The 23,322-nt window shown below is 37.0% G+C and overlaps 1 protein-coding gene across 10 annotated transcripts in view; it reads right to left on the bottom strand.

Annotated features, from left to right (window-relative positions):
• GRIP1 (glutamate receptor interacting protein 1) overlaps positions 1-23,322 on the bottom strand; it is a 502,117-nt gene that overhangs the window by 136,600 nt on the left and 342,195 nt on the right. For all 10 annotated transcript variants that reach the window (XM_070789346.1, XM_070789345.1, XM_070789349.1 and 7 more), the window contains exons 5-7: positions 22,746-22,829; positions 15,468-15,543; positions 12,978-13,123 (exon numbers count right to left, since the gene is read on the bottom strand). In XM_070789346.1, coding sequence (XP_070645447.1) covers positions 12,978-13,123; positions 15,468-15,543; positions 22,746-22,829 — 306 coding nt within the window. The remainder of the gene's footprint in view (positions 1-12,977; positions 13,124-15,467; positions 15,544-22,745; positions 22,830-23,322) is intronic.

The raw sequence follows: 23,322 nt of genomic DNA, 5'->3' as shown, positions 1-23,322 counted from the left end.
GAATGGAGATGGGGGAGGCAGCTCTGGAAACAGCAGGCAGGGCTTCATGGGCACTGTATAGAGTTTAATTTTATCTGAGATTTAGTGGATGACATTGGATGAGAGTGATATGATTCCATGAGTGCCATGTAAAGGTCTCTTGGGCTTCTATGCGAGCGTGGAGAAGGGAATGGGAGTGAGGGGTGGAGCCAGGCACATGCTGAGAGGTGGCTGGGAGAGAGGGCGGCTTCTGGGTGTGAGACGTGAGGACAAGTGCAGAGAAAGTAAAAATGCAGACAAGGAGGGTGGCTGGAAAGAGGAGAGGTGCACTCTGCAGAAGAGCTAGGTATAAGCGGGGTGAGGAAAAACAAAGGATGGCCTAGTCTCTTGATTTGAGAGCTGCTCCAATGGAGGCACTAATGCCTGAGATGAGGAAGATGGGAGGGGAATAGGCTGAGGGGAGAAGTCAAAGTCAGCTCTAAACATTTAGCTTTAAGAATTATCATATAAATGTTGCATTAGGACTGCTCTGATGGAACAGACTTGTGGTTGCCAAGGGCGAGGCAGGGAGGGAAAGACTGGGAGTTTGGAATTAGTAGATGCAAACTATGATGTATAGAAAGGATAAACAACAGGTCCTACTGTATAGCATAGATAATTATATTCAATATCCTATGATAAACCATAATGGAAAAGAATATAAAAAGAATATATATAATATAATATATATATATATCTTTTTTAAAAAATTTTTATTTTTAAACTTTACATAATTGTATTAGTTTTGCCAAATATCAAAATGAATCTGCCACAGGTATACATGTGTTCCCCATCCTGAACCCTCCTCCCTCCTCCCTCCCCATACCATCCCTCTGGGTCGTCCCAGTGCACTAGCCCCAAGCATCCGGTATCGTGTATCGAACCTGGACTGGCAACTCGTTTCTTACATGATATTTTACATGTTTCAATATCATTCTCTTAATCACTGCCGTACAGCAGAAATCAACACAACACTATAAATCAACTATTGTTTTTGTTTAGTCACTAAGTTTTGTCTGACTCTTTGCAACCCTCTGGACTGTAGTCCACCAGGCTCCTCTGTCCATGGGATTTTCCAGGCAAGAATACTAGAGTGAGTTGCCATTTCCTTCTTCAGGGATTCTTCCTGAACCAGGGATCAAACTTGTGTCTCCTGCATTGGCAGTCAGAAATTTTACCACTGAGCCAACAGGGATACTTCAATTGAAGGAAAAAGAAAAAGAAAAAGCTGTTCTGGTTCAGTTGCTTTAAGCAAAGGTTCTAGGATCATTCATAACAGTTTGAATTCTGGCTCTGTTCTTTTCTACCTGGGCAAGTTCTTTTATTTTCTGGTTTCTGAAATAGGGATACCTATGCCTATCTTTTACAGTAAGAATACAATGAGATAATGTTTATAAAGTTGCCTTGCACATAATAGGTACTTAGACAATGGCAGTTACTATTATTCAGTTCAGTTCAGTCGCTCAGTCATGTCCGACTCTTTGCGACCCCATGAATCGCAGCACGCCAGGCCTCCCTGTCCATCACCAACTCCTGGAGTTCACTCAGACTCACGTCCATCGAGTCAGTGATGCCATCCAGCCATCTCATCCTCTGTCGTCCCCTTCTCCTCCTGCCCCCAATCCCTCCCAGCATCAGAGTCTTTTCCAATGACTTTACTCTTCACATGAGGTGGCCAAAGTACTGGAGTTTTAGCTTTAGCATCAGTCCAAAGAAATCCCAGGGCTGATCTCCTTCAGAATGGACTGGTTGGATCTCCTTGCAGTCCAAGGGACTCTCAAGAGTCTTCTCCAACACCACAGTTCAAAAGCATCAATTCTTCGGCGCTCAGCCTTCTTCACAGTCCAACTCTCACACCCATACATGACCACAGGAAAAACCATAGCCTTGACTAGATGGACCTTTGTTGGCAAAGTGATGTCTCTGCTTTTGAATATGCTATCTAGGTTGGACATAACTTTCCTTCCAAGGAGTAAGCGCCTTTTGATTTCATGGCTGCAGTCACCATCTGCAGTGATTTTGGAGCCCAGAAAAATAAAGTCTGACACTGTTTCCACTGTTTCCCCATCTATTTCCCATGAAGTGATGGGACCAGATGGCATGAGCTTTGTTTTCTGAATGTTGAGCTTTAAGCCAACTTTTCACTCTCCACTTTCACTTTCATCAAGAGGCTTTTTAGTTCCTCTTCACTTTCTGCCATAAGGGTGGTGTCATCTGCATATCTGAGGTGATTGATATTTCTCCCGGCAATCTTGATTCCAGCTTGTGTTTCTTCCAGTCCAGCGTTTCTCATGATGTACTCTGCATATAAGTTAAATAAGCAGGGTGACAATATACAGCCTTGACGTACTCCTTTTCCTATTTGGAACCAGTCTGTTGTTCCATGTCCAGTTCTAACTGTTGCTTCTTGACCTGCATATAGGTTTCTCAAGAGGCAGGTCAGGTGGTCTGGTATTCCCATCTCTTGAAGAATTTTCCACAGTTTATTGTGATCCACACAGTCAAAGGCTTTGGCATAGTCAATAAAGCAGAAATAGATGTTTTTCTGGAACTCTCTTGCTTTTTCCATCATCCAGCGGATGTTGGCAATTTGATCTCTGGTTCCTCTGCCTTTTCTAAAACCAGCTTAAACATCAGGAAGTTCACAGTTCACATATTGCTGAAGCCTGGCTTGGAGAATTTTGAGCATTACTTGACTAGCATGTGAGATGAGTGCAATTGTGCGGTAGTTTGAGCATTCTTTGGCAATGCCTTTCTTTGGGATTGGAATGAAAACTGACCTTTTCCAGTCCTGTGGCCACTGCTGAGTTTTCCAAATTTGCTTGCATATTGAGTGCAGCACTTTCACAGCATCATCTTTCAGGATTTGAAATAGCTCAACTGGAATTCCATCACCTCCACTAGCTTTGTTTGTAGTGATGCTTTCTAAGGCCCACTTGACTTCACATTCCAGGATGTCTGGCTCTAGGGCAGTGATCACACCATCGTGATTATCTGGGTCGTGAAGATCTTTTTTGTACAGTTCTTCTGTGTATTCTTGCCACCTCTTCTTGATATCTTCTGCTTCTGTTATGTCCATACAATTTATGTCCTTTATCGAGCCCATCTTTGCATGAACTGTTCCCTTGGTATCTCTAATTTTCTTGAAGAGATTTCTTTCCCATTCTGTTTTTTTCCTCTATTTCTTTGCACTGATCGCTGAAGAAGGCTTTCTTATCTCTCCTTGCTATTTTTTGGAACTCTGCATTCAGATGCTTATATGTTTCCTTTTCTCCTTTGCTTTTCGCTTCTCTTCTTTTCACAGCTATTTGTAAGGCCTCCCCAGACAGCCATTTTGCTTTTTTTGCATTTCTTTCCCATGGGGATGGTCTTGATCCCTGTCTCCTGTACAATGTCACGAACCTCATTCCATAGTTCATCAGGCACTCTATCTATCAGATCCAGGCCCTTAAATCTATTTCTCACTTCCACTGTATACTCATAAGGGATTTGATTTAGGTCATACCTGAATGGTCTAGTGGTTTTCCCTACTTTCTTCAATTTCAGTCTGAATTTGGTAATAAGGAGTTCATGATCTGAGCCACAGTCAGCTCCTGGTCTTGTTTTTGCTGGACTGTATAGAGCTTCTCCATCTTTGGCTGCAATCTGGTGATGTCCATGTGTAGAGTCTTCCCTTGTGTTGTTGGAAGAGGGCGTTTGCTATGACCACTGCATTTTCTTGGCAAAACTCTGTTAGTCTTTGCCCTGCTTCCATATTCCAAGGCCAAATTTGCCTGTTACTCCAGGTGTTTCTTGACTTCCTACTTTTGCATTCCAGTCCCCTATAATGAAAAGGACATATTTTTTGGGTGTTAGTTCTAAAAGGTCTTGTAGGTCTTCATAGAACCGTTCAACTTCAGCTTCTTCAGCGTTACTGGTTGGGGCATAGACTTGGATTACTGTGATATTGAATGGTTTGCCTTGGAAACGAACAGAGATCATTCTGTCGTTTTTGAGATTGCATCCAAGTACTGCATTTCGGACTCTATTGTTGACCATGATGGCTACTCCATTTCTTCTGAGGGATTCCTGCCCGCAGTAGTAGATATAATGGTCCATTGACAGAATGTGGTCCACTGGAGAAGGGAATGGCAAACCACTTCAGTATTCTTCCCTTGAGAACCCCATGAACAGTATGAAAAGGCAAAATGATAGGATACTGAAAGAGAAACTCCCTGGGTCAGTAGGTGCCCAATATGCTACCGATCAGTGGATAAATAACTCCAGAAAGAATGAAGGGATGGAGCCAAAGCAAAAACAATACCCAGCTGTGGATGTGACTGGTGATAGAAGCGAGGTCCGATGCTGTAAAGAGCAATGTTGCATAGGAACCTGGAATGTCAGGTCCATGAATCAAGGCAAATTGGAAGTGGTCAAACAAGAGATGGCAAGAGTGAATGTAGACATTCTAGGAATCAGCGAACTCAAATGGACTGGAATGGGTGAATTTAACTCAGATGACCATTATATCTACTATTTTGCATATAGTAGTGTGTATATGTGAATCCCAAATAAACCCCAAAAGAATCTGAGCATATATATATATATATAGGCTTCCCAAATAGCACTAGTGGTAAAGAACTCATCTGCCAATGTGGGAGACATAAGAGATGTGGGTTTGATCCCTCGTTCAGGAAGATTCCCTGGAGGAGGGCATGGCAACCCACTCCAGTATTCTTGCCTGTAGAATCCCATGACCAGAGGAGCCTGGCAGGCTACAGTCCATAAGGTTGCAGAGAGTTGGACAAGACTGAAGCAACTTAATTCTCACACATAAATACATACATATGTGTGTGTGTATGTATATGTGTATATAACAGAATATACAGTTATATATATATATTCAAGATTACTTTTCTCTGTGGTTGGATACTAATTGTATATTCCTCTTTGTAAAATGAACTTAAACAACCTTTTGTTAAAGGAAATTTTATTGAAATATGGTTGATTTACAGCGTCGTACAACAACCATATTTCAATAAAATTTCTTTTAAAAAAAAGGTTGTTTAAGTTCATTTTACAAAGAGGAATATCCAATTAGTATTCAACCACAGAGAAAAGTAATCTTGACTAGTACTTTGGTAGTACTCTAAAAAGATGGCCTAGAACCGCCCTTACAGTCAGTTAAGTGCTTGTCTGCTACTCTTCTGAAAAGGAAATGCAATTCTAGTCTACCTAATACATGTACATGACTTCAGAGAAGCTTACCATGTGATGAGAGATTTCCCCTGATGGGGTTCAGTCAGTTTTTCATCTTTTAATATACACTAAATTAAAGGGCTAATTTTCCCCCTTCAGGGATGTGTTTAATTTTAAAAGTACAATATGCAATCTGAAAGTGAGGGAATTTTAACCAAATTTTCATTAATTTATTAAATGTCTCCGAATGCCAGTATCAAGATCCTTGCAGATAATGACTTCATAGCAGCATGTTGGCCTTACGCCTACTCTGGGAATGATGGAAAATAATCTCTGGGAAATCTGTAACTGTCAGTAGGACTGCTGTGTTTGACATGATTAACAAAGGAAATGACCAACTTTCCTTTTAGAATAGTGGTTGAAATTGTAATCACTTTGTGTGTTAAGGTGCTTCAGTTGGGTCCGACTCTTTGTGACCCTATGGACCACAGTCCACCAGGCTCCTCTGTCCATGAGATTCTCTGAGAATTCTCCAGGCAAGGATACTGGAGTGGGTTGCCATTCTCCGGGAGATCTTCCCAACCCAGGGATTGAACCTACGTCTCCTGCATTGGCAGGTGGGTTCTTTATCACTTAGCGCCACCTGTGAAGTGAAGTGAAGTGAAGTGGCTCAGTCATGTCCGACTCTTTGCGACCCCATGGACTGTGGCCTACTGGGTTCCTCCGTACATGGAATTTTCCAGACAAGAATACTGGAGTGCATTGCCATTTCCTTCTCCAGGTTATCTTCCCAACCCAGGGATTGACCCTGGGTCTCCTGCATTGCAGGCAGATGCTATATTGTCTGAGCCACCAGGGAAGCCAATTTAATTCAGTTTAAACAAGAGTTAAATGTCATTTTAAACTATTTTTATTTATAATATTTTATTTTGATTACATCAATTAAAAAAGGTTAACTTCTGAAATCTTTTAAGAGACACTAGTAAATTCAGAGTCATAGGATATTGGAGCTGGAAAGACCTTTGAAATGATGTAGTCTAAGTTCCCTCGTTTTACAAATGGCCCAAAAGACTGAAAAGACCCTTCTGATTCTATCACACGGATATCACCTAAAATATTGTTAAATGGGCCCTTAAGGAAAAGATAAATATTAACTTACTATTCCATGTCACTCCCACTCTGATACTACTATTCATCCTCTTCATACCAAATGTAATACCAAACTTCTAGAAGTAGCCCCTGAAAGATATTCCAAAGTACTCTATTCTTACATTAGTGTTACTCAGGTATTGCCAATGAGTACCTCTTACATTCAAATCAAATTATCTAAATTGCTTCAAAAGAAGCCTAATACCCAAGAAATGTACCATATGATTCCTGTTACAGATAGTTCAAGAATTAGGAGAATACATTTAAGGCTTAGGAAGTCAAGACAGGAGTCAAACTGGTAGCAAAGATGTGGTAGCAATTGAGAGGAGGCACAGTGTGGATTCTGGTGATAATGGTTGCTGTTTTCTCTTTCTTGACCTGGCTAGAAAATACATAAGTGGAAATTCAGCAAGCTGTACAAGTAAAATCTTAGCACTTTTCTATTTGTATATTACTATACTATGAAAGTAAATTAAAAACAAATCTATTCATTTAAAATAAAAAATCTAGTTTTTAAAGCTTAGGGTAACTTTCTCCTTACCTACTTCTTCTATTTCCCAAATAGGACAAGTGGCTCTGAATTCAAATATGGAGAAGTGAGTGAGATGATTAGGAATAAGAGGATTCTTCAAAAATTCATTTTGTAGATACAAATGGAGAAAGTATAACAAAATCTATTTTTAATCATAGAAAAGTAACATTCTTAATAAACTGCTGCTGCCATTTAAAAGTTAGACTTCTTTTATACAGGAAACTCCCTGGGCTTCTGTTTATGATATTTTCTATGAATAGGAGAAGGTTTCTGTGAATAGGTTCTGGGGACTCACAAGGAAGCACGTGGATCATAAATACTTTTAAGGCCCTTGAAAAATCCAGTTTCTAGTAAATTGAGATCATCTGGAAGAAACTGATTTGCCCTTAGAAAATACAAATAGTGGTCAATTTACTCTTGGTACTTATGACTGAGAAGTGACTACTGGAAGTTATATATTTTGATCTTCATATTCTAGAAAAATGAAATGCAAAGAACAGCCAAGATTCAGTGTGGTAACACCAATAAACCTATATAATTTTTTGGTTGCAACAAAAGTAATCATCTCTTCTGAAGACTCATAACATCCTCAATCCATCCCTGATGAAACAATCACTTGAAAATCATTAATATTATTTCATGTTTGCTTAGGAAGGAATGTAAGTAAGGATTAGCCATACAGCTGGGCAAAGATGTAATAAGTTGGGTATGTCTAAGAAAAGAGTAACATTTTTCTCAGTATTCTTGATTTTGCATGCTGATTTAGTCCAAGGAAATAGAAGGAAAAATTTGAAGCCAAGCAGAGAAATAATTGAGAGTCATGACTTACAGGAACTCAGAAAAACACCACAGGTAGGTTAAGAGGTTTTGTGACTTAAAGATTCATAATGTCATTTGGTAAGGTAAGATGATACCATGAAGTAACTTCATTTTAAACCTACAAGATAAACATTGATATTTTGCTTTATTCTATACACACCCACTTAATGATGATTAGTTGTAAGAACAGATAAACTAAACTCTTACTTCCTCCTAGACCTGTCTTACCAGTATTATTGCAATAAATTTTTTGGAAAATTTTATCACCAACTAAATTCAACTTTAGTTGATAAAATTGATAGTTTCAACAGCTTTCCCAAATATACTACTGAATATGCTAAAATTTTTGAGCTGAGATTTACTAAAAAATATATCTGATTAATATCAATGAGTCAGAGGGATAATCAATATCTCTGCACACACACACATGCATGCGTTTCCTGCAAAATAATTTGTGTATTTTTAGTAGCATATAAATAAATACAATCAATATTTATATTTATGATTATAGACATACACCTGCTTCCTGAGTTATAATGTGACATCATTTTAATATTATATAAATAAATGAAAGTGTTAAAAGTAAAATTAAAGCATCAAGAATGTTCTAAGTGGCAAATGAAAGGGTGCTTCATTCATGATTTATCCGGGAAACATACATTCAGTTTACCATGGGATCCCACTGCATACCCATCAGAATAGTTACCATAAAGCAGACTGAGAATACCATGTGTTGGTGAGGATGTGAAATTAATGAAAATTTTCATACGTCGTTAGTGGGAATAAAATATTTAACATTTGATTGTGTCTTTGAATGGGCATCTATTACTTTCATCAACTCAACATTATCTGCTTTGGGGAAGTGCCATTTTTTGACTCATTCTGTTCAACATACGTTCCATCCTCCCCTACCAAAGAGCAGTTCAGTTGCTCAGTCATGTCCGACTCTTTGAGACCCCATGGACTGCAGCACACCAGGCCTCCCAATTTTTTTTCAAGTATCCTAAAAATACTAGAATTTTTTTCTCAAAAACAAAAAACGAGAGTGGTAAACTATTTTTAATGGTACTTTGACTTTCAGGTAGTTTAAAAGAAATACCAATTGGACCTCTCAAAGTAAGTAGCAGGCTATGCTGTATAAGCTGCTCATTTCACTCTTTTTAAGGAGAAAGAATGACAAAAGCTGCAAAAACAAACAACAGCAACAAAAAAACATGTTGCAAAAACAGGGGAAATTCTTTGTTTTTATAAAAGGAAAGGTTGGTTAGTATTTGATGAACAGCCATTCTAACTGAAAGTATCTCATATTCTGATTTTCTAAAGGGCCATTTTTACTTCTTTCCACAAATTGTCATTCTTAATTATCTGACCATATCTATGCCTAATGCCATCTTAACATAATTAGTAAAACAGAAATAGAAAAAGAAAGAAAAAACAGAGAAAAAGGAGAAAAACAGAAAAGAAATATCAGAAAAAATCTAAGTAAGACAATTAGAATAGTGAAAAGTATTGACATGTGAAAAACAGAGTAGAATGCAAAAAAAGAAAGGGGAGAAAGGGAAGGAGGAAGAAAGGGAGAAAGAGAATGAGGAACAGAATGAGAGAGAAAGGATGGAGGAGAGAAAGTCAGCAGGTGCAAGAGAGGTGAACAAAGACAAAAAGGAATTTAAAAAGAAATAAAAAATCAAAATCAAAGTTTGCTCACCTGCTATATAAACTTAGCAGAACTTAGAAGAATAATACAATAAATGTACTATATGGATAAATAATTTTATCCTCAAAAATGTCTTTTTAGGACAATAAGAACTCTTATGCTAAGACTTTCAATTCAAAAGTCCTATGCTGAAATCTGGTCTGAAACTAGATATAATCAGACTGGCTAGCCCAGATGTGGAGTCCAGTTATATTTAACAACTTAGGGTATGATTCTAAAAATTAGTGGACATGTGATGGAATCTTTATTAAATAATTCAGGGATATTAGGTAACTTTAGAAAAAATGAATATTTAAATTCTAAGAAAAACACTAGATCTAAGTTTAAAAAAAAGAAACTTACATATGTCAGAAAGGGCATATAAACAACTAAAAATAATTTTTACAAAACACTGATAAGAACCAGTATCCTTAATATATACATAGCTACACAAAACAATTAAAAAAAAAAAGCTCCAATAGGAAAATAAAACTAAGAATGCCTCCAATAGAAAAAAGGAATACAGAACATAAGCAGACAATGCAAAACAAAAATGGCTAGTGTTCATGTGAAAAAACATTTACTTGCACTAGAAAATTGTTTTAAAGTAAATTAAAATATAAATGCAATGTTTTACTTAAATTAAAAAATTAAAAACATATTATTCAAAGTTGTATCTGGTGCTCTGATGAGACAGGTACATTTAAAACATTGCTGGCAGTAATATAAAATAGTATAATCTTTATAGAAGACAACCAGAATTATGTATCAAATATTTTAAAAAGAAATATGCCCTTTGACTTAATGAAGTCAGAAATACAAAGATTTGGGTAAAATAATATTAATTCCAGTTATTTATAATAGCATTCTATTGGGAAATGGTTATGTAAATAAAGGCTTTATTTTTGGGTATGGTATAAAGTAAGAAATTAATTGAATTTTTTCCCATGCGGCTAACTAATTGACCCAGTATCATTGACTGACTAGCTCAGTCGTTCCCCACTAACGTAAGGCTATACTTCTGCAGTGGTCTGTGGCATTGGACTCTCTTCCACTGGTTTATTTATTACCCCATGTAAATATTACACAGACTTAATGGCACAATTTTAGAATGAGTCTTGATGTTGGATGCAACAAGTTTCTCTACTTTCATATTGTTTCAAAAACATTTTGGCTGTTTTCCCCATCTCCACTTTTTTTAATCCATATACATTTTAGAAATAGCTCTTAAAAGTCCTCTGAAGATCCTTCTGAGATTTTGAACAGAATTTATGGATGCATTTGAGAGAAATGATATATTTTTAGATATTAAAACTTCCCACTCAAGATTATGACACAGGTCCTTATTAAGTATTGTTTTACATATATGAATATCTGTAATGTTTATATTTAATGGGAACATTCACCTTTTGCTGTGTTTATTTATATGCTAAGTCACCTCAATTGTGTTCGACTCTTTGCAACCATGTGAACTGCAGCCTGCCAGGCTCCTCTGTCCACAGGATTTGCCAGGCAAGAATACTGGAGTGGGTTGCCATGCCCACCTCCAGGGGATCTTCCTGACCCAGGGACTGGACTCGTACTTCTTGTGTCTCCTGCCTTGGCAGACAGGTTCTTTACCACTAGTGCCACCTGGGAAGTGAGGTGTATGAATCTAAAATCTGTCATACAGAACAAAGTAAGTCAGAAAGAAAAAAACACATTTATATGGAATCTAGAAAATGGTACTGATCAACCTATTTGCATGGCAGGAATAAAGACACAGATGTACAGAAAGGACTTGTGAACACAACAGGGGAAGGAGAAGGTGGGGCAAATTGAGAGAATAGCACTGAAACATATACAGGACCAAATGTAAAACAGATAGCTAGTGGTAAACGGAAGTATACACAGGAGCTCAGCTTGGTTCTCTGTGACGACCTAGAAGGGGTGGGATGGGAGTACGGTGGGAGGAAGGCTCGAGAGGGAGGGGATATATGTACAGTTACAGCTTTATCACACTGTTGTACAGCAGAAAACAACACAACATTGTAAAGCAATTATCCTCCAGTTGAAAATAAAATTTAAAAACAGGAGGATAATTGCTTTACAATATTGTGTTAGTTTCTGCTGTGATCACACTTTCTGAGTGTTTGTTTGGCCTGTACCTGTTTACTATCTCTCCTTCTTGTCAATTTCAAGCTTCATAAAGGCAGAGACCATGTCTGTTTTATTTCTATAGTCTTTGTACTTTCACTGAGCTTAAATATTAAAAAAAGAAATATTTGTAGACTGAATGAGTTAAACATGTCAAACTTTTGCTTCAATTTTTAACAATAACACACTGGATCATCACTTAAAGTATATCTTATTTGTATAATTTTATCTTCTTAACTGCCTTTCAAAATAGGCATTCCTAGTCTCCATTTGACAAAGAAGGTAACTTAAGGCACAGGGAGATAAGTTCACACGGTTAAACTAATAGCTAGAAATCAGTAGAATTGAAAACAGAACCCAAATTGTCTAACTCAAAAGACATATAAAATAAAAAGAGGAAGAAAAGAGGAAGAAAGAGAAAACAAGGGAAAGGAAGAAGAGAGGGAGGAGAGCTCATTTATCCCTGACCTTTCCATCTCAAGAGCATACCACACCACTTACTCTAAGAACTCTGTAATTCTCAAACTTTACATCTTTTAGGAAGCCTCATACCTCATACATTTCAGGCCAGTAGACGGATTGAGAACACTTTCAAGCAACATTCTTCTACAGGAATCATACAGAGTGGGAAATAAAGGAGTTTGCAGTTACAGAGTAAGTCTTTTGCTCAGCTACATTTTACCAACATAGAACTTGATAGTTAAGTCAGGCACACAATCAAGTCTGAAAATTTTAAGAAGTATTTAGAGCATGATTTAAGTTTCAATTTCAGGTTTCAATTCATTATCTCATAATTTCTCTGCCTTAGTCAACATTACACAAAACTTTGACACTCTATTCCCATTGAAAAGGCATGTGAGAATACCTTTCTAGTTTTACTATAGTTGAGAAGGTAGAAATAGAATTACTTTTTATTGGAATCATTATTTCAGGAAAGGATACTGTATTCAACTTCTCATTTTAGTCAAGGATGCGATATGTCCCCTTTCCTTTCTTTGTCCCTAAGTCTGATGATAAAATGGTAATTTCTATTAATTCTGATTAGCTGGCTTCACATTGTGAAGTTACAAGAAGGAAAGGAACATCCTACTGTTTCCAGTCTCCCTGTAGTAAAAGAAAAAGTACCAACCCCTAAGTTAGTAATACTGTTTTTATGAATTGGAGGGAGAAAATACTTTCCTGCCAAAGGGTAATCTACGCATAAGAGCTGATTGCTAGGTGAAACATGCTGACAGAATGAGATGCTTTTATAGATTCTATCGACATGAGAACTCTAAATTGCTGAGAAGTGATCCTCACCTTTTCCTGAACTCAGAGGACTAACATAGCATTGATGAAATTCTGTCTGCTACAGGAGGACATAACAGTTCATTCTTAATCCAAAGTGGCTTATCAGAAATGGACAGTGACATGATGTAGACTTCGAGATCCCAACCTTAGTATCTGACATACCCATGACCGAGACATCATATTCGATCAGGAGCGTTGCTTCTTGCCCACACTGTTTGAGAATACTCATGGCCTCAGCATGCGTGGTTCCAAGAAGTCGAATTCCATCCACACTGAGCAACCTATCACCAGGTTTGATTGTACCCTCTCTGAAGGGAGAATAAAGAAACAGTCATTAATTTAGCATCGTGGGGCTCAACATTAATAGTCACTTAGCCAAAGTGGCTCTTTCACACAGTCTACCATCCACTCCCTTTGCATTTTCTTCTAAGCGTCAAGTGTGACATTAACAGAAGGAACCCTGAACAGAAAATTGCTGCAATATGAAAATCAGTAATAAGAAAATAACAACACAATAGCAAATAACCAAGTTACCCACAATGAACTCCTGGGGTGCAAGAGTAATAAAGGCACATTTTCTCTTTTCTAGGTTTTTTTTTTTTTTGCCAAAATGTCTAAAATTGATTTATTAAAGCCAAGGAAATAGCACTCACCTATTTTCCCAAAGCTTGGTGAGCAGAAAAGCCTGCTGATTCCATTTCATTTATCACCAGTGAACCCAAGCTGGAGAAAGAACGCTGGTGAAAAATTTCCCTAGTCTCTGCATTTTCCTACTGATTTATAAGGCCATTTGGTGATCATTAAATTGATTCAGTCTCATATTCCCTGGAAAAGGCAGGCAAATACTATTCTCCCTTCTGTAGACACAGACACTCAAGGCAGTGGGAGAAGATGCCTCAGCACAATACTGACACCACTGAAGTGCAGCCAGAGAGGATTCCAGATTATAACCCTCCGGTGCAGGAGAGTCAACAAAGAAGAGAAAACCAAATGTGGGGATTACAAGTTTAGGCTTTGGGAAGAATAAAAATGATGTCTTAAACATCTTTCACCCAGGCAACTCTCCACGTAATTTAAATCTAAAATTTTATCTTAAAATTTTTGGTTCCCTTTGTGTGTGTTAGTTGCTCGACCAAGTCCGACTCTATACGACTCCACCATGGACAGTAGCCTGCCAGGCTCCTCCGTCCATGGAGTTCTCCAGGCAAGAACACTGGAGTGGGCTACCATTTCCTTCTCCAGGGGATCTTTCCAACCCAGGGACCAAACTTGGGTCTCCTACATTGCAGGCAGACCGTTTGAGCCACCAGGGTTTCCTTTAGTTTTACATTAATTTGGTAAAATGTTCACAAACTAGTAGCCTGCTCTTGACATTTCTGCCAACTCCAACTCACAATGTTAATAACAAATGAAAATATTCTTATTTGCTCCAGGAAGAATAATTCACAAGAAAAGCATGAGAAGAAGAAGAAAAACAACAACAACAACAAAATACTTTGTATTATCCTCCACAAAGGCAAATAACTTTAGCAGAGGGGAGAACCTAAGTGTCTTCATATTTTCTTATTGTATATTAATTAAACTTCAAGTTTTTTAAAAAACTGAGCTAAGAGTATGAGCTTTGAAGGAAAATAAATCTAAATTCCTATCCTAGCTGGCAAGTCATTTAAGCATATAGTTCCTCAGTTTAGTCATCTGTAAATGTGGATAAAAATACCTCATTTAGTGAATGGTTGTGAGGATAAAATAAGATTATGTCTGCTAAGTACTCAGCACAGTTCTTGGCCCATGGTAATCACTCAACAAGCAGTATTTACTATTATTATTGCTATATCTAGTGCTTATGAAAGGTTTTTAAAAAGCCATTCTAGGCTGAAACATTTTGTGCAGAGTTGGGGGTAATCAGTGCATTTTCCTCTTCTCCTCTCCTATCCAGTGGCAGGAGTTGTGTTCCCTACCATTATGGAGCAGACTTTTGTTGTGGGAAGTAATACAAAGATAAGTGTCTCTTGAGACATCTAAGCTGTGTGTTCATTTGGGACTTCTCCATCCAAAAGGTTTATGTAGGAAATCTTCAAATTAGCAAGGAAGAAACACTAACACCAACAATATTCCTTCCCTTTTACTAAAAATCACTTCGACTTTGATATTCATAGTCATCATCAAGGTATAATAATCATGACAAGGATGTTGGAAGTAGTAGGAGTCAGAACCCCATCATCTATCTTTCCAGGTTAGGAGATTAGCAATTGGCAAGGATACATCTCAAGGACCTGCTGTAAAAGGGCCAGATACTTTTTATTAAATGCCTCCAGTATGACAGGCCCCCTGCAATGCACCATAAATCTCTAATCCTTAACAAAATGAAAAACCTTGAAAAGTAGGCATTATCCTCTACATTTTACATTTGGAGGGAAGTGAGCGGAGAACTGTTAAGTCACACGTCAAACACATAGGGTGGTAAGTGCTGAATCTGGGGTCAAACTTAACTTTCTTCTGATTCTTCAGCCTGAACGCTCTTGTTTTCACATTCCGACATATTTATTTAATATCTATCTGTTACTATGAAATTTTTAATTCATCAACTTCTCTGCCAAAGTCCCCAGCTTCATTTAGTCCACTTGGATAGTGACACAGAAAGAGGAAGTTTACCTGTCAGCAGGCCCTCCTGGACGAACACAAGTTATTACAACTGGACGAGATTTATTTCTATCGTCATGTGCTCCCCCTAGCAAAGAAAAGGAAAACAGCTTTAAAAAACACTCTTTCTATACATCAGTGTCTCTTTTGCTGTCTCGTACACAGGGTTATTGTTACCATCTTTCTAAATTCCATATATATGCGTTAGAATACTGTATTGGTGTTTTTCTTTCTGGTGGATTCATTTCGATATTTGGCAAAACTAATACAATTTTGTAAAGTTTAAAAATAAAATTAAAAAAAAATAAAAAAAACACTCTTTATTGCTGCCATTAAAAAATTCACTTACAAAATGCCAGTGGAGAAACTGAAATACATTTTATTGTTGTGTGAAGGAACATAATAAAATCTTATTCATTTTATATAGAATATACTGTTGATGTCAACATTTTCCCACTTCTAAATAAATATGTGGCTGTAATCACGGGTCAGCTATAAAATGCTTAACTTGCTAGTATGATAAGAGCATCAAGTAATTACAAATACTAGTCCAGTTAGAGCAGCCGTTGGTTATGAACAAAGTGTAGGTGGGTATACCTGGTGCCAACCAACCTGGGCTATAATATAGGTGAGTCTACAATGTGAAATGAAGCAAAAACTAAAGGAAAATAAAAAAAATCGAAATATTAAAAAAATTCAAGCGGCCAAGTGGCCTCCGTTAAAAATGGGGTGTTCAAAATAAGTATTAGTGCATTCTACAAGTACTACCTTTTTAGCACCTCCTGCATTTTATGTGTGTTGATGTAACATTTTATCTTTTTATTTTGTGTATCCTTTAACTACTCTTTGTAGTTATAGCTAATTTTACTATTTCTGTCTTTTAACCTTCACATTCACTTTATAAGTGATTGACCCACTACCTTTACCATATATTTGACTTTACCAGTGAGATTTTTTTCTTTCATATATTTTCTTATGTAGGGCCTTTATATTCATATATTTATGGCCTTTTTCTAATTAGCTTACAGATGTCCCTTTAACATTTCTTGTAGGGCCAGTTTAGTGGTAATGAACTACTTTTGCTTGTCTGGGAAACTGTCTCTCCTTCAATTCTGACAGTTAACCTTGCCAGGTAAGAGTATTCTTGGATGTTTTTGCCTTTTAGCACTTTGAATATGTGCTTCCTTCAGGCCTGCACATTTTCTGCTGAAAAATCAACTAATAGTCTTATGGGAGTTCCTTGTATGTAATGAGTGGTCTTTCTCTTTCTGTTGTTAAGATACTCTCTTTAACTTTTGACAGTTTAATTACAATGATCTTGGTGTGAATCTCTTTGGGTTCATCTTGTTTGAGATTCTCTATGCTTCCTGGACCTGGATGTCTGTTACCTTCCCCCAGTTAGAAAAATTTTTAGTGACCCTTTTCTTCAAATAACTTTTTTGTCCCTTTCTCTTTCTCTCTTCTCTTTCTGGACCCCTATAATGTCAATGCTAGTATGCTTTATGTTGTTCTACAAGTTCCTTAAATTATCCTCATTTTTAAAAATTTCTTTTTCTATTCTGTTTGAATGACTTCTACTGCCTTGCCGTCCAAGTCACCTGCCTGTTCTTCTGTTTCATCTAGTTTGCTGTTCAACCTCTCCAGATTTTCTAGGCAAGAGTACTGGAGTGGCTTGCCATTGCCTTCTCCAAGTGTATTTTCAGTTCAGTTATTGTATTCTTCAACTCTATGAGTGCTACTTGGTTCCTTATTATGTGTTCTTTCTCTTTGTTGAAGTTCTCTCTGTGTTCTTCATTCTTCTCCTGAGTTTGGTGAGCATCCTTATGACCATTACGTTGAACTCTTTATCAGGTGTATTACTTCTCTCTACTTCATTAGGGTTTTTTTTTTTTTTTTCCTTTCTGAAGTTTTACCTTGTTCCTTCATTTAGAACATTTTCTTCTATTTCCTCATTTTGCTTGACTCTGTTTCTATTAGTATGCAAAACAGCTATCTCCTCAGTCCTGAAGGACAGTCTCTGTCTTGACATGGCCCTCTTATCCTTTTGGGGGAAGCAGGAATTCAGCTACTTCTCCAGTTCTTCTCAGAGTAAACTGTTTTATATGTAACTGTATATTTGTTGTATTTGTGGGAGGAAGTGAGTCCAGGATCTTCTAACCCTGCCATCTTAAACCATCTTCTATCCATTTCCACTTTTTTCACTATTGTTTGTTTGACTTGATTTCCTCATACATCACCTTCCTGGCCACCCATCTGGATGGTCTCTAGTTTGCCAGTATTTGATGAATATTAATGTTACCATTAAGAACTTCTTCTTTAATATTTGCCTGGTTGAACAGACTGACATTTCCCATATTTGGTACAGGTAGAGAGGCTGACTTAAAGAACCTAGCCTAAGAGAGAAATCAAAAGGCATTCATGGTTCCTGATGAAAGCAAATGTTTCCTTTATGTTCATTTCTGTTACAAGTGATTTATTCAGTCTGATTGATTGGTAAAATCTCCATTTCAGTATTTTTTTTAATTCAGTTTGATGGCTTCTTTGAGCCCCCTTATTTAAAATAGGAAATTTACGACTTTCTCGGAAGAAAATTTTTAATGAAAATTATGACAACAAGTTACAGCACATGCTTAACCATATTTATATAAATACCATCATGTAACTTCTTTTTTGCAAGGTAATTATAAAAAGATAGGTTTACTTTCCTTTGAAGGGTTTTGAGTCAGAAAAAGATAAAGGCTGAAGGCAGCAAGAAACTTTTCCACTATTTTGATTCGAAGGTCCAAATGCAAGTATGTTAACAGTGGATACATGTCAAAATGTGAGAGAGGTAACTCTAAATTACTTGATACGTGACATTTTATCATTATTTGAAATAATGAGCCAAGTTTAGTTTGTGATTCACTTACGTGCTAGATGTTTGGAGCTATAAAGCAAAATAAAGACCATTCAGAGCCCACTGGTATTTTAGATCTTGGCTGCTCATTAACATCAACCACCTGGCATGCGTTATTAAAAACATCAATGCCAGGGACACAATGTAGACCAAATCTGAATTTGGGCTCCATATGTTAAATGAGTACACATAGCTACAGTTTTTACAGTTGAAAATGACTAGAGAAACTGCCTCATCCAAAGTGAAAAGCAAATTAGTAGTAGAGTGATTTTTCCTGTTTTTTAAATTTATCACAAAATGTTATCTATTTTTAAAAATTTTTATTGGACTAGAATTGATTTGCAAAGTTGTGTTAGTTTTTGCTGTACATCAAAGTGAATCAATTATACATATACATATATCCCATCTTTTTTAATATACTTTTCCAATATAGGTCATTTCAGAGTACTAAGTAGAGGTTCCTGTGCTGGACAGTGAAAGTGAAAGTGTTTGTCACTCAATTTTCAACTCTTTGTGACCCCATGGACTGTAGCCCAAGAGGTTCCTCTGTCCATGGAATTAAAGAATTCCGTGGCAAGAATACTGGAGTAGGTTGCCATTTCCTTCTCCAGGGGATCCTCCCAATCCAGGGATTCTCCTGACCCAGGGATCAAACCCGGGTCTCCTGCACTGCAGGCAGATTCTTTAATTTCTAAGCCACCAGGAAAGCCCTACTGTGCAATACAGTAAGTCCTTATTAGTTATCTATTTTACATATAGGTAACTAATACTTTGACATATAGGTAACAATACTTTGGCCACCTGATGCCCAGAGCCAACTCATTGGAAAAGACCCTGATGTTGGGAAAGATTGAAAGCAGGAGGAGAAGGGGACAACAGATGATGAGATAGTTGGATGGCATCAACAATTCAATGGACATCAGTTTAAGCAAGCTCTGGGAGATGATGAAGGATAGGGAAGCCTGGTGTGCTGCAGTCCATGGGGTTGCAAAGAGTCAGACGCGACTGAGCAACTGAACAACATTTTCCATATACTAGTGTGTATATATCAATCCCAATCTCCCAACTTCTCTCTCCTCCTTCCTTATGCTCTTGTAACCATAAGTTTGTTTTCTACATCTGTGACTCTATTTCTGTTTTGTAAATAAATTCATTGATTTTCTTCCTGTTAATCTAAACCATCTTCTGCTTGGTGGCAAAGGAATTAACAGAAATTTAACTCTCCATGATTTAGGCTGGAACAACATTTTTTATTTTATGGGTGCAAGGTTCTATTGTTTATGCAGTCAAGGTTTTTGAATTGTGACATACAGCATGAGAAAGGTAATTCAATTCATCAGCTAAAGGCCTGGCTTACTGTTAAAAGACCCATCCTAGGTGAGTAAGAAGAAATTCTCTAGCACTAAATGAACATGCTTCATCTGCAATATCTTCCTGTCCTTCCTTCTTGAAATGTCCTGGTATTCCCCATTGATCTAAGTTAAGCTCATATCCCTCCTATGTCGTAATGTTTTATCTGCCATGATAGCATTTATCCACAGTACTTTTTCATTCTGCAACTTTGTGATTAACCAATAACTCTTAAGGGATGGGTACTGGCCACCTTTTGAGCATGGAAGACCCTCCAGATGGGCCTCAAATTGGTTTCAAATATAAGTTCTTTATTTATGCTCATTAAAAATTTTGCAAGCCTGGTAGGCTGCAGTCCATGGGGTCGCTAAGAGTCGGACACGACTGAGCGACTTCACTTTCACTTTTCACTTTCATGCACTGGAGAAGGAAACGGCAACCCACTCCAGTGTTCTTGTCTTGAGAATCCCAGGGACGGGGGAGCCTGGTGGGCTGTCATCTCTGGGATCGCACAGAGTTGGACATGACTGAAGCGACTTAGCAGCAGCAGTACTAACTTAAACGGATCTTGAATTTGTACCCACTATTTTAGTCCTTGTGGACTGCTGTAATAAAAAAAATAAAATGAAAGAAATAAAAACTACCACAGACTGAATAGCTTAGAAACAACAGAAGTTTGCTCTCACAGTTCTGGAGGCAGGGAAGTTCAGGATCAACTTCCAACATAGTCACATTCTATTAAAGGTTCCTTTTTGTGTTTAAAAAAAAAAAAAAATTTGCAAAATTTGACAAATTTTTGTGTTCAACCAACGTACTAAGGGAGTTATTAAAACCTACAAAAATCTGGTACTCATAAACTAAAAGGCTTCCCTAGTGGCTCAGACAGTAAAGAATCTGCCTGCAATGCAGGAGAACCTGGGTTTGATACCTGTGTCGGGAAGATCCCTGGAGAAGAGAATGGCTATGCACTCCAGTATTCTTGCCTGGAGAATTCCCATGGACAGAGGAGCCTGGTGGGCTACAGTCCATGGGGCCACAAAGAGTTGGACATGACTAAGTGACATAAACTAAAATTGGCTCATTATTTCTAAGGTTTTATAACCAGTACAATACCAAAAAGTCTGATGTCCACACAAATCTAGGCATCATTCATCCATACTTTCATTTATTAAATGCCTATGATGTACTAGGTAGGTGTTTAGGTTCATATTATAAAAACTCTTATGAAGCATGAACACACAGATATTTGAAATTCCTGCAAACGGTGGGAAGGGCATCTGTTACCATCATACCATCAGTTGTCTTGAGGTGACTGCAGATTGAAATTGCTTCTATTCTTTTTAGTTCTTAAACGATAAATTACTGTTGGTTTAGCTCTTTCATTAGCAATTTGATTTGTTATTGATTAACCAGACAGCAACTAGTGATGAATATCTGCACCAGCAGTATTTTTTACTGCAGCATTTCAATAATTAGACTGGTAAGCACGTGATTCAAGTGTACCTCTCTTTCATATTTATGTTGAAAAACTAGATTTGAATATACCACCCTCCAAGCTAAAATTACTTGTATACTGACTTTTCATTACATTCATCTAATTTTTTACAGAAATTTGAAAATGGTTAAGGTAAATGATCTTGGGGTTTGTGGCTCCACCTAAATGTAGGACTGGGTCAGTAAAGTATAATAACTAGTGGTCTAAATCACTGAATGGGGTCATAGTTGCCTGTTTTCTCTAACACTCATTTGGGCATTATATCAACTTATGTCTTAAAATTCACTGGACTGTAATTGCCTGTGGATCAGGGTTCTGTCTCATGACTTCACAGGACTCTGCCCTATGCTGACATGTTGGCATGTCCTTAATGAATATTTGATTGATTGATTTGCTACATGACTGACATAGAATTGAACCTATGCCTAAAACTTGGTCATCTAAGGCAAGTTTGTATAATGAATACATCTCTTTCATTCCTTGAGGCATGTCTATTTCTTAAGATGGTTAGTTAATTTTAATTAATGTCAAAAATGTTGATAGAGTTTTGCTGCTGGTGAAGTACAAAATGTAATAGGTAAAAACAACAACAACAAAAAAACCATACGGAAATGTTAAAAAAAATTCCTGATGCTTACCTAGTTTCCTATTGAACCTCAGTGTCATACTAGAAATTGTGAGTTGTTAATGCATGCATAGACTTTAAGGATGAAATTGCTAATAATAAAATAAAACATTAAAAGCCAGCATTGTAGCTCAGAATTAATGGTCCTGTAGACAGACTGTGGACAAAATTTCACCTGAAATATTTATTATTAATATCATTCAAAAATAAGATGGACTGATGTACCGAGGTGCTCAAGGGATTAGATTATCTGCAATTCCTTTTTAGGAAGCTACAATAACAAAGTGCATTTTAGGAAAAAATAATTTAAACAAAGTTGCTGAACCCTAGTGTATTCAATCAAATCAAGCAATATTCACCAACATTTTTGACTCAATGATAAATGATATAGAAAAATATATAAGGGAAGCAAAAGACATGTTGACAAAAGCAGGATGACTATGTATTGACAAGGTTTACAAACAATGACTTCTTACTGTGTATTAATGAACTGAAATAAATTAGCTAGATCATTTGGACTCCATTTTGATTCCCAATTATGGCTTTATTTCTTTAAAGAAAAATGGATGCAAAATTATGAGGTAACATTGTGTGTGTGTATTAGTTGCTCAGTCGTGTCTGAATCTTTGTGACTCCATGGACTGTAGCCCACCAGGCTCCTCTATCCATGGAATTCTCCAGGCAAGAATACTGGAGTGGGTTGCCATCTCCTTCTCCAAGGGATCTCCCTGACCCAGGGATCAAACCTGGTCTCCTGCACTGCAGGCAGAGTCTTTGCCTTCTGAGCCACCAGAGAAGACATAAGGTGACTTCAGGCACTGAAAACATCAGTTTTTTTGAAATGACTTTCTAGTTTACTCCCAACAGTTCAACGACAAATTCTCCAAGAGTATCTGATGGTTCTATTTTCTAACTGCCACCTACCTCGTATTACAAAACCGAAGGTATTTCCTTCTTTGTGTAACGTGACTTCCACCGTTCGGAAAATAACACTCGATCCTTGAACAGCTAAAAACAGGAAAAAGAGAGGGAAATAAGTCTTATTTCATAATAACATTTCTAGTTTTTTTTTTTTTGATGGGAATAAAACAGTAGAGATTTCTTGTTGCAAATAATTCTTATTGAGTAATTAAACAGTTAAAAAATCTGTTTTTAAAGAAAATATTAGAAAAAAAATGGAATGACATACAAATATCATAAAATAGTTGTCTGTATAAATGACTTATATAATTAAGGTCCAGGTAGAATCAAAACCAGAGATACTTCCTTTCCTCCTGTGTAGCCAGTTTTTAGAGCATAATATTCACATTGTTAAAACTCTATATAACAAGAGAGACAATCTTTATGTGATAAATAGAATTGTTTTCCCTTTGTATTATGCAAAAGTTATACACAATTTTTGTAAAACTTACAAAATAATTGTTTTATTTTATTTTTTCCTTTTTATTACTTACAAAGTTTTATAGAAAGAACACATCTGAGTATCATTCTAATTGGTGAT

This window comes from Bos indicus, chromosome 5, assembly GCF_029378745.1.
Source record: "Bos indicus isolate NIAB-ARS_2022 breed Sahiwal x Tharparkar chromosome 5, NIAB-ARS_B.indTharparkar_mat_pri_1.0, whole genome shotgun sequence".
NCBI lineage: Eukaryota > Metazoa > Chordata > Mammalia > Artiodactyla > Bovidae > Bos > Bos indicus.
This window is presented reverse-complemented; position numbering and strand designations above follow the sequence as displayed.